Consider the following 12,661-nt stretch of genomic DNA (forward strand, 5'->3'; position numbering starts at 1 on the left):
GCAGGTGGCCAGCCCTGGAGGAGGCTTGCTTGGACACCTGTACCTTTAAGTTTGGCCCTGTGCTATTCAAAAATTGGGTGGGGCCTGCAAAGGACTGCGAGCCTCTGGCACCCGCAGTTGCTGCTCCTGTGGCTCTGGCCAGTTCACGGGTGAGTGTGGCACTTTGTGTGCACAGCGACCACTTCTGCGGGCTAGAGCGACCACTCCCGCTGTGCTCAGTCCCACTCAGACCCAGTGATTTAAAAGAAGTGAATAGGATAGATTTTAGCAAGTGAGAGTGGTCCGATACACTTAACCACTCCTAAGTCTTCTCCTGGCTGGCTCGACAAAGGTGTAACCAGGTCGGGGGACAGGACAGGGATTAACTACCCCCGTCCCCTCCAATTTGATGTGCCTGAGGTTCTTGGGCTCCCTGGCCCCAGGAATTGGGGAGAGGCTTCTTCAGCGCTGTGAGTTTACTCGTTAAGAAAATATCGGATGCAAAGAGTTTTGCAAAGTGATTTATTAGTGGCGGGGGAGGGAGGGAGGGAGAGAGAAGTAGAGAAGAGAGAGGTCCCACGCTATTGTGGAAGGGATCGCAGAGAGGGAAATCCCTGCAGGCAGGGTGCAGTGGAGTTTTAACTTTGAAGTTATTCCTGCCCCATTCCTGTTCTTGTCCAATGAGAGGAGTTCTTTCAAACTTCCTCTAGAGTGATTGATCTTTGACTCTGATGCTGGATTGCCTGCTTGGCCTGTAGTTAAAGCCTCCTCCCCCAGAGCTTTTGGTGGGCTTTCTAAACAAAGCTCACCTGTAATTTTACCTAGCCTGTGCCTGGGAAAGTTAGACAAAGAACTCTTAAGTTCTGGGTTGGGGAGGTGGATGGAGGCATGGAGCTGGGAAGTTCTTGCCTTTGAAACCACACCCCCTGTGGACTTGGGAAGAGAAGTTAATATAGTCCCTCAGTACCACTGCACTCCAGCCTCGTGACAGAGAGAGGCTCTAACTCAAAAGAAAAAAAGAGAAAAAACTATTATTCTCTTTGTAATTTTAAAACCACAGAGATTGAAAGTAAATATTTGGTATCTCCAAGATATTGCAATGTTTGAAAATATGACCAGCTTTGGGGGCATTTATTATACAAGTCTTCAGGAGGGTGTTTTTGAATGTGTGTACCCTCTGGTTTTCACAAAACTGGTCTTAAGGAAGATAAGATACTAGTACACACAGAAGAAATATCAGCCTAGGTCTGTCTCATTAAATCTTTTCCCCAGATACTTTGATGATATTTGTGTAATGATCTCATTTCTGTGTTTCTCACTCCTGATCATTTTTTAAATGTCTATAGCTTACAGGTTTATTAAGGTATTTGATTGTTATAAGAACTAAACAATTATTCTCTCATTCAATGGCTTCTGAAATATTATATTTAATACCAGCATTTGAAGGACTTGGGACTGTTATAAACAAATGGCATAAGCTTCTTTTTGTCCTGACCTAGAAGTAGCAAAAATAAAGGGAGCTGTGTAGTTAACCTGAGTGAGATTTAATAATCTTGGGTATATTTTATTCTAGAGTAAGAAGAATTGCATCCCATTATTTTTATTTTGTTTTGTAGAGAATAACTTCAGTTCCCTACTTGACAACCACCAATAGTGTTATCATAAAATCAGAGAGTTGGGCTGTGTCAGTCCATTCCTGCACTGCTAAAAAGAACTACCGGAGACAGGGTAACCTGTAAAGAAAATAAGTTTAATTGACTTATGGTTCTGCAGACTGTACAGAAAACATGGCTGCTTTTTGCTATCCAGCCTCCTCATGGAGGCCTCAGGAAACTTACAATCATGGCAGAAGGCAAAGGGGAAGGAGGCACCTCCTATATGGTCAGAGCAGGAAAAAGAGAGAGAAGGGGGAGGTGCTACACACTTTTAAACAAGAAGATCTCATGAGAACTCACTATTCCAAGAACAGCAAGTAGAAAGTCTGTGCCCATGATCCAGTCACCTCCCTCCAGGCCCCTCCTGCAACAGTGGGGATTACAAGTAGACATGAGATTTTGGCAGGAACACAAATTTGAACCATATCATGGGCCATTCTCTATATGGTGATGATGCCTGAATATGATTTGGTGACTCAATCTAGCATCCAAGTGGCTCGTTGTTGGGCAATTCTTGTTTGGTCTTCTTTAGAGCTAACTTTACTCATTTCTTTGAAATTTGGATTGATTTACTTCTTGTTTGGTTTTAAGAAAAGCAAAACATCTACATGCTGTTCTTCACGTAGCTTATATACATACACATGCATACTTATGTATAATTTTCTTCATATCAAAATATTCATCTCCACCATTTTTATCATTGCTATAATCAGACATTAGTAACTTGAGGGCCTACTGAATGGCCTTATACCTAGAATTTTCAGAATATAATATTACACAGTGTGTATTCAAAAGAATGTTGCCTTTTAAAGAGGTTTTTTTTTTTCTTTTTAAATCATAGCTTATTTTTATAATTTCACTGGTCTGTCTTCCCTCTTCTCTCTCTTTTTCCCCTGGAGAGGGAGAGGAGAGATTTTATGTTTTCATTAAGGGCTCATACTTTTCTTATAAAATATGACAAATTTCACTTTGGAATATAGCATGTTAAAAAATTATTTTATTCACATTTTCTAGCTTTTCACCTTCAAATTCTTGTTAAAGCAAAATATTAATAGTACAGAGAGGTAGTCTGACTTTAGCTAACCTGAGGTTACACATACAGTATATATATATACACATACAGTATATATATACATATATACCTGAGGTTACACATACAGTATATATATATATACATATATAAATATTTATTTGTCATATGTAGCAAGACAAAAATGCAAAATTTTATTTCATATTTATTCTTTTCCATTATCATTTACTGTAATTCTCACCCCATATTTACTCTTTTATTTCTTATTCTCTCCTTCCTCCTCTCACTCCTTTTCATTCTCTTCTCCCTACCCCATTTTTTAGCTCCATACTTTTGAATTGCTATTGTGGACTCCAATATATGAAAGAGATATATTAGTAAGTTGTTCAGTCTTTTAACAAAGTATCAGCCTGAGAAGCACAGCCCAGGGACAAATCAAAAGGAGAAATAAAACTGAGGAATTAATAATCTAATTCATTGTTGTTTGCATAACATTACAGGGGATTCATTTTATAGGCTACATCATCAATTTCTCAATTCTCATTAGATCTTTTTTATCAGTATATAAGAACATTCCAACTAGCAAAAATGGCTGTAACCTATAACTCACTGCCCATCAGCTGATGAAGCCACTTAATTCAGCTTTTTGCCACACGACTACACTAAATCTATGATGGCTGAGATCATCATTGTCTCTACACTGTCAAATCCAGTGATCAATTTTCAGTCCTCATTGTACTTTACTCGGCAGCTTACCATACATCTCTGATGCACATCTTTTGTCTTCCACAATCTCTGACTTTCCTTCTGCTTAAGAGCTGATTGTTCATTTTTAATCTCTTCAGTTTGTTCTTCTTTTCCCATTCCTCACCATTTTGAGACTCCTTTTTCTGTTTTGTTGACACAAATTTTCTTTGTGTTCTCATCTGGTCTTTTGACTTTAAATACTATCTATATGCTGATAATTCCCTGAGTCATATTTCCAGCCCAAACCTTTCTTTTGAACTCCAGGCTCAAATACTCAACTGCCTACTTAATGTCATGCTTGAATGTCTAGAAGGCACCTGAAATCCAATGGGTCTGATTAAACTCCTGATCTTTAAAAGCGCCTAACTAAGCCATTCTCCCTATAGTTTTCCATCTTCTTTTCCTGCAATTCCATTCTTTAGGTGCTTAAGCAAAGAACCTGTGGTTATTCTTATTTTTCTATTTCTCCCACATCCCACATTACACCCTACAGGGATGACATGGGTTCATTTGTTCCTGTGATGCCATTGATTAACAACATCCCTGTCAAGAAAGTTTAGTTTGCGGTAATAGACATCCAATTTGTATGAGAAGAGTCAATGTTGACATTCCTCATACACAAAAAAGAATCCTGTGAAGAAACACAAAAGAGCTAGATAATACATTGCTGTTATTCCTCAAGTAGACTAGATAAGATATCCATACCTAATCTCAAACCTTATTGTTTTAAAGTCATTCTTATTTTATTTTATTTTTTTGAGAGGGAGTCTCACTCTGTGGCCCAGGGTGGAGTGCAGTGGCACAATCTTGGCTCACTGCAACCTCTGCCTCCCGGGTTCAAGCGATTCTCCTGCCTCAGCTTCCCAAATAGCTGGGGTTACAGGCGTACACCCCCATGCCCAGCTAATTTTTGTATTTTTAGTAGAGATAGGGTTTCACCATGTTGGCCAAGCTGGTCTCAAACTCCTAACCTCAAGTGATCCACCCACCTTGGCCTCCCAAAGTGCTGGGATTACAGGCATGAGCCACTGTGCCAGGCCTATAAAGTCATTCTTTTGCATCAAATAGTAAGACTCATCAAAGCCAGCGGTATTTTCTTTTACCGTCTACAAACTCCTATCCAAGAGCATTTTCTCTGTATTCCTTTGTGAGTGCACAATAAATGGTGATTCAATAAGTGAATTTTCAGTTTCTCAAATAATAACCTGGAGCTATAAACATTGCTTCAAGAGGTAAATGTGGATTAGAGAAAAAGGCAATACCATTAAACTCTTCTGGCCACTTGGTCACTGTATTATCCTAAGGAAGCATAAACTACTTTCAGCATTATAGATTAAAAAAGAGAGCCCAGAACAACATCCACTTGTCTGAACGACTCCTATGCCTCTGAAATGTGACATTTTGCTGTTGTTTCCTTTTACTGTTTTTAATTACCAAGTCTATCTGCATGAAATGAGGATCTGGGTTGCCTAGGAGTTCATCTGCTCCTATTGCATATTCCTCTTTTAACTACACATACTTCAATGCAGTTTTGCTTGCTGCCTCCAACATTTTGACAGACTTCCCCTCCTCTTCTTTCACTATCCCCCCATCACTCCCCAGGAGAGAAGGTTATTTTTAAAGTACATTATCAATAGGCATTGGGGAGCAGCCATGGCATGAGGAGATCAAATGATTGGGAATAAGGTACTAGGGATTGCTGAGAGAAGTGATGGCAACAGGACTTCTCAAAGATTGTCTGAGAAAGGAAATAGTTTGTAGCTCCTATTCAAGTGTTCTGAGTTATCTCTTTGCACAGGTTTTTGTCTTGGGGGGAGTTTTTAATGTGATCCTTTAGCATATTGCTTTAAGTTGCAGGAGATGTAGGCCAGTGCTGATAGTTACTTTTCAGGCTGAATAATGTTCAATTAAAATCAATCTTGGTCTAAGGATCTTGATAGTGTCTTAAATCTCCTGGTCATAGTGCTGCTATTTAGTTCTTGATGCTGATGATGCCTTTGCTGAGGGTTTCACTCAAGAAAAGAACAAGTATTATCACAATGACTACAAAAAATGACTTCCGTGATCAGACAAAGGAATGCTGCTAAGCAAAGAAACCACCTAATGAGAATGTGGAAACAATCATGCACAGACCAGAATCACTATTGGAAAACCAATTCAAGAGGAGGGAATGTCATTTCTGCAGCATCTTCATTGCATCACTGAGAAGTCATAGCTCTGTTTTGTTCTCTACTTGCCACCACAGGGAATATCTTCCCTTATGATTTTTAGGTTTTATTCAATGGTTGTTTATAACTATTCTTTCTGTGCCAGAGATGATTCATGTCTCTAGCACTGCTTTTTCTCTCCCTTGGTTATTAGAGAAAACTGAGTCGTTGCTTATCTCCTTAGCTTGGGATACCTTATTCTGCTGTTTTTATTTAATATATGATCCTTCCTAAAGATTTGCTTATATTTTTATTGATTTAGTAGTTTTCCTATTTTATTTAATTAACTTTATATAATCACATTCTGGTGAAATAATCATTACAAATCAGCCTAATACATTGTACAAATGTTTTAAACATTTGCTTTGGCTATGCATATTGCAAAGTAGGCTATGGGTCAGCATTTGCTATTTGTCCTCAGCTGTTTCTTCTTTATATATAACTGATAAGACCCTGCTTCAACACTAATCTGGTATCATTAAAATTCTTTCCTTGGGAATCTTTCTTTGACTGAAGAAGCTTAGTTGTGACATTAATTGCAAATAAAAGACCATGACCTATTGTGGAATGTGGAATATCTCCTTAGAAGTATCTGCCTTCATTATTGCAAACTCTCAGTAGTGACATAAAGATCTTTGTCCTGTGTAGATTCAGTTGCAGCCAGCAGCAGAAGGCATATGTTCACTTTGAACAAAAGAACATTTATTTTCACATTTTGTGGCTGATGTTGAGTGATAACATTTTTGCATATCCTAAAATTTTTTACACAGATGCTGTTTAAAGCAGAAAGTGCTTTGACAATAATTTTCTTTGTGAATGGAATTACTCTCCTGGCATGTGTTGCCTTTTCAATATGCCTGTCAAGTTCTGAATAATAACCTTTGACAGTGAGTGAACAGAAACAAAACCAGAGGTTGTTTCATCTGTTCACAGCAACATTGTTTGTCATCTTTGCTTTTTTGGACAAATGCCATTCCATCTTAAATAAAAATATTATAAAATTCATGTTTCATAAGTAAGTTAATAGACTTTGATTTTTAAGAAATATTCTAATTTTTCCAAGGCAAGAAACCTGTGATGAAAGGATACTAACTTTACAAGAGAAAAAATATGCCAATAAATATATTTTTTCATATTACTATAGCATTAAAAATTTTATAAAAGCTTTATATGTCTTTATAAACTGGAAGCAAAACCATAAACAAGCTCTTTTTTGTTCTCTACTTATATTACCAAGTATGGACAGCAGTGTAGAAATATGATTGGACAAAAAGAGTATGGGGTGAGGAATAAACAGAGAAAGTGTTCTTTGTCTTGGAAAGAACTGTAAAATTACCTATCTCCACATTGCCAAGGGGAGTTACATATTGGGAAATTTAGGCTTTATTAATATAACACCTATAAAAATAATTGAAATTGAAAAGATCTGGCTTTAATCATTTTTCTAAAGACTTTTTCATGCTTGGTAAAAGTGGTTGGAATGAATTATTCTCTATTTTTAAGTAGTTAATGGTTATTAACCTAATTGGCTTGGGCATGTGGATATAGCTTTATTAACAATTCAATTTTTTATGAAATAAAATAACCCAACAAACCCCAAGTCCAACTATTGCAATACAGAATTTATTTCAGTTGACGTTATTTTAAATTGAGCTGATAACTTATAATTTTGAATTGGTCTTATAAATGCTATGTTTTGCAAATCCCTGAAGATAATGACATAGAAAAATCTTTGCATGGCATTGTATAAGATGCTGTAGCTGTATAACTTTAATAAATCATACTCATTTTGACAAGTTTATGGAAAATTTTTACTGACTGCACAGAAACATTATGATAAAAACGATAAAAGTAAAAACCACTTACTAACAATTATACAGGCATTTAAATAATTGCTGTACTCTTTTCTTTCCTCAACAGTACAAATCAGAGTGGAGGAAAAAGAAGACGATACTGAGGAAAGCTCAAGTAAGTGATGATGGGCCCACTTGGGATATGTTTCCTATGGAATATCAGTAAATTCAAGGGATTTATCCTCTTATCTTGTGGCCTTGAGCTAGCTCTTATAAGCAGAAGTGTGTGTGGATAATTTTTCATGGTCTCACAGGAGGAATCAAGTTCAGCAAACAGAATCCCCACTCTAGATTCTATTCAGTTGGCATTTTAAGGGCCAACACCTTGGTCCCTTGAATGTTTGCTGAAAAATCAACCAGCAAAAGGTATATTAATAGAATAAAAGGCATATAAATTTATAGAACATGTATTCATTAAAGCCTTAGGATGAAGACCCAAAGATAGAAAAATTTGTTTATTTTTATCCTTAGGTTCAACAAAGTATGGACAGCAGTGTAGAAATATGATTGGACAAAAGGAGTATAATCTAATGTTTACATTCTGAGTGGGAAAATGCCACAAGGCTGTCTGCCTAGATTCTTCTCGGCCTCTCTAAGCATGCATTTCTTTCTTCTGGGTATGGGGCAGGACACTCTTTGGAATGAGGGTCTTATGATTTACACGAGGTAGGCTGGATGATTTCATTATGACCAGTTTTTACACAGACAGGGCAGAGAGAATGTTAGAGTAATATTTTATGCATTTGAGAAGAATGTTCATTCTGCTGCTATTAGGTAGAATGTTCTGTATATGTCTGCTAAGTCCATTTGATCTAGAATGTTGTTCATGTCTGCTATTTCCTTATTGATTTCCTGTTTAGATGCTCTGTCCATTATGGAATGTAGAGTATTGAAGTGTCCTCCTATAATTATATTGCTGTATATTTTCTCTCTTTAGTTTGGTTAATGTTTATAAATTTAGATGTTCTGATGTTGAATGCATATATACTTATGATTATGATATCTTCCTGGTAAATTGGCCCTTTTATTACTATATAATGTCCTTATTTTTGTGTATGACAGTTTATACTACAAGTGTATTTTGTCTGATATAAGTAAAGCCACTCCTGTTATTTTTTAGCTACCATTTGCATAACATTATCATTTTCCATCCCTTCACTTTCAGCCTATGTGTGTCCTTAGATCTAAAGTGAGTCTTTTGTAGTTAGAATATAGATGGACCTTGTTTTTTAAACTTTGTTTGTTTTTTAATCCATTTAGCCACTTTATGCCTTTTGATTGGGAAGTTCAATCCACTTAAAGTTATTATCAATAGAGCAAGACTTACTTTTGCCATTTTGTTCATTGTTTTTTGTCTCAAAGCTCTTTTGTCCCTTTTTTATATTGTGCTATTCTCTTTTATGTTTTATTAATTTTTGTTATAGTGATATACTTTGATTCATTTCTCTTTTTCTTTGTGTATCTTCTATATAAATTTTATTGTGGTTACCATGGGACTTATGTTCAACATTTCATAATTATAAATAAAAGTCCTATATTAAACAGAAAACAATTTAAACTCAATTGCATACTACAACTATGATTTTACTTTCCCTGACACTTAATGTTATTGATGTCTTGATTTTCATAATTTTATATTATGCATTCATTAATATATATTTATAGTTACTTTGAATACTTTTGTTATTTTACTTTTATAATAAAATTAAAAGTTATCTATATACTGTCATTAAAGTATTATAGTATCCTGTATTTGTGTATATATTTATCTTTACCAGAGTGTTTTATATTTTCATGTAATTTTGTCTTGCTGTTTAGTGTCCTCTCATTTCAACATAAAGAACTTCCTTTAGCATTACCTGTAAGAAAAGTCTAGGGGTGATTAACTTAGGTTTTGTTTGTCTGAGAGTCTTTATTTCTCCTTCATTTATAAAGTACAGATTTGCTGAGTATAGCATTCTTGGTTGGCAGGTTTTTTTTCTTCTTTTCAGCACTTTGAAAATATCATCCTACTTTGTTCTGGCCTGTATAGTTTCTGCTAAGAAATCACCTATAGTTTTATGAAGATTTCCTTGTATACAACAAGTTGCTTTCCTGTTTCTTTCAAAATTCTGTCTTGTCTTCGACTTCTGGCAATTTAAGTATAATATGTCTTTGTGTAGATTTATTTGGATCCATATAATTTAGGGTCTATGGGCTTCCTGAATCTGGAGTTCCATTTCCTTCCCCAGATTTGGGAAGATTTTGGCTATCAATTTCTTTCAGTAGTCTTGCTGGCCTTTTCTTTCTTTTATTCTCCTTCATAACTCTTATAGTATATATAAGAGAGTTGTGTGTGTATATATATATGAGAGTATATATATACTTTCATAGTATATATATGGTCTGCTTGTTGATCCCTCATAAAACTTTCTGCAGTCTTTCTTATTTTTTTAAGCTTTTGCTCTTCTAACAGTATAATTTCAATACCCTATTTTTTAGTTTGGTAATTCTTTCTTCTGCTTGATCTGGTCTGCTGTTGTGCCTCTGTAGTGAATTTTACTTATTGTATTCTTCAGTTATTGTGTTCAGTTGTTGTCTCATACTCTTCAATATTTATCTTTGGTTATTTTTATATTTTTATTTCTATGTTGAAATTCTCACTTTGTTCATGCATTTTTTTTTCTGACTTTGTTGAGCATCTTTATGAGTTATTTTTAATAGTCTGTTAAGTCAATTCATGTATCTCCATCATATTAGGGCTAGTTTCTGGAGCTTTATCTTTTTCTCTCGTTGGGGCATGTTTTCCTGTTTCTTTATTTTTCTTGATTGTGTGTGTGTGTGTGTGTGTGTGTGTGTGTGTGTGTGTGTGTGTTGGTACCTGTATATTAGAAAAAACAGATTCTTTTCCCAGTCTTCAGGATAAGGACAAGATTTATATAGGAGAAGATTTTCACCAGGGATGCAGGCCAGAGATTCTTGGGCCTCTCAAACATTTCCTATGTATGCATCCTCTCTGGACTTGTGTGTGTAAATTCTCAATAAGAGGGATTTTCAGTTGACCTTTTTCTTTTTAAGAATTCATGATCTTTTCTTCCCTCCAGTGTCCTTCTGTCATAACATGTGTCTTCTGGGGAAGCAGCATGTCCTGAATTCTTTTGTTTGTTTGTTTGTTTCCAATGGCCCCCAGGCATCAACAGTACGCTGGGTCCTGTCCATGCTCTGAGATTGGCCATTCTGTTAGGCAGCCTCCTGAAAAGTCTGCACATTGAATATATATTTCAGTCTTTTTTGTCCCATTTCAGGGGTAAGTCAAGGGCTGGCATTCTTGCCAGTTGTGTTACACTGAACTGGGGTAAGGGGCTTTGATGAATAAGTACAAACTAGTTCAAAACTTCACCTTTGTTCTCCATGACCCTGGGCCATCTAGCGTATGCTGGGTCCCATTAGTGCTCTAGGAGATAAGTGGGACATTAACCAGTTCTTCAGACATCCTTTCCAGAAGTTGGAGTGTTGGATGCCCTATCCAACTCTTGTTCTCCCCAGACAGAGGTGGAGATTTGGTGTTTTTCATCTGGTCACTCTAAGTTGTGGAAGGGGCTATTGTGAGTGCTGGCATACTATTAAAATGGCTATCTTTGCTCTCATTGGTTCCCAACCAGAGGTCTTTTCTGGTCAGTACTCAGATTCTGGCAAGACAGAAACCAGTCCCTTGGGAAGCCACAGAAAAATCGGAATATTGGACACATGGTTCAGTTGTTTTCTCCCTTCCCCAGGGATAAACTGGGAGATGGTGGTTTCCGCCCAGTTGTATGGTGGGGTGGAATTACGGTGTGAGGGTGTGTCAGATTTTTCTACCAGCTTCCTAGCTGATTTTGTGTTCATCCAGGGTGCAGGCACCCTCCAACTAGTTTTTGAATTTCTCACAAAGGGAGTTTATCTCCACATTGTTGTTGAACTTTTATATCCATGGAGGGATGAAGGGGCCAGGGCTTCCTATTCTGTCATCTTGTTGATGTCATCCCAGTAGTTTAGTTTTAATACAAAAATACTCAAATTCAGAATACCAAGTAGCTTCTTGGGTTTGTGAGTTATTAGTGGATGAAATCGTTTCTTACCTCCTGTTAAGATTTTGTCCTTTCTTTAATCAGTGACTAATGTGGCTAATAAATGCTGGGTAAATATGCAGAATACCATGAGGGGGTTCAGATATCATACATTTGCCACGACATTTAACAAACAGAAACTCATTCTTGATTTGGATGACAGAATATGTATTTAGTTTTCCAAGCCCAGTTAGAAAAGTTACTATGGGCTGGCATGATGGCTTACACCTGTAATCCCAGCACTTTGGGATGCTGAGGCTGGTAAATCACTTGAGGCCAGGAGTTCGAGGCCAGGAGTTCAAGACCAGCCTGGCCAACATGGTGAAACCTTGTCTCTACTAAAAATACAAAATATTAGCTGGGTGTGGTGGCGCATGCCTGTAATCTTACCCACTCAGGAGGCTCAGACAGGAAAATCATCTGAACCCTGAAGGTGGAGGTTGCAGTGAGCTGAGATTGTGCTATTGCGCTCCAGCCTGATTGCACTCCAGGCTGGGGTGACAGAGCAAAACTCTGTCTCAAAAAAAAAAAATGTTATTCTGTTTCTGTTTCTGACATCTGACATTTAGTAATATAGGTAATATTTAGATCTTAAACATGAAATATCAATAAAAAAGTTTTAAGTGGTAATCAAAGATAATTTTGAAAATACAAAATGATTACTCACACATATGTGAAAGGAACATATTTAACTAATAAAACAATTTTGAGGTACTATAATCAGTTCAAAGGAAAGTCCAAAGAATAGATACATTAATAGATAATATATATTGAAATGACTATACAAATAAAGGCAAAGTTGTTTTTTGAAAGGGGCTTGTCTCACCATTGGAAAGAGTTTATTTGGATATCTACAGATAAGAAGTGTTTTGTATTGCTATATGGCTATGTATAATTTTCAATGTTGTCATGTAGTTTCCATAAAATCAGAATCAGATAACACAGAAAGGTATGCTACAGATAATTCATAGTTTTCCATTGAAGTATAATTTTTTTTCCTATGGTAGCCTCTTTTTAAGAGGATAATGATAACTGTAATATTTTTTTATAATAGTTTATTCTAAATGTTAGAAGAAATTAGAAGCAATAGAAATGAAGCTGAAGT

The 12,661-nt window shown here is 36.4% G+C and overlaps 1 protein-coding gene across 1 annotated transcript in view; it reads left to right on the forward strand.

The window, feature by feature from the left end:
* The first annotated feature begins 388 nt into the window (after positions 1 to 388).
* Positions 389 to 12,661, forward strand: part of TMC1 (transmembrane channel like 1) — a 137,975-nt gene continuing 125,702 nt past the window's right edge. Inside the window, exons 1-2 of the mRNA XM_037730607.1 lie at positions 389 to 449; positions 7,539 to 7,586. Of these exons, the coding sequence (XP_037586535.1) occupies positions 389 to 449; positions 7,539 to 7,586 (109 nt within the window). The remainder of the gene's footprint in view (positions 450 to 7,538; positions 7,587 to 12,661) is intronic.

The sequence above is a fragment of the Cebus imitator genome, unplaced genomic scaffold (genome assembly GCF_001604975.1).
Source record: "Cebus imitator isolate Cc_AM_T3 unplaced genomic scaffold, Cebus_imitator-1.0 Scaffold355, whole genome shotgun sequence".
Lineage (NCBI taxonomy): Eukaryota > Metazoa > Chordata > Mammalia > Primates > Cebidae > Cebus > Cebus imitator.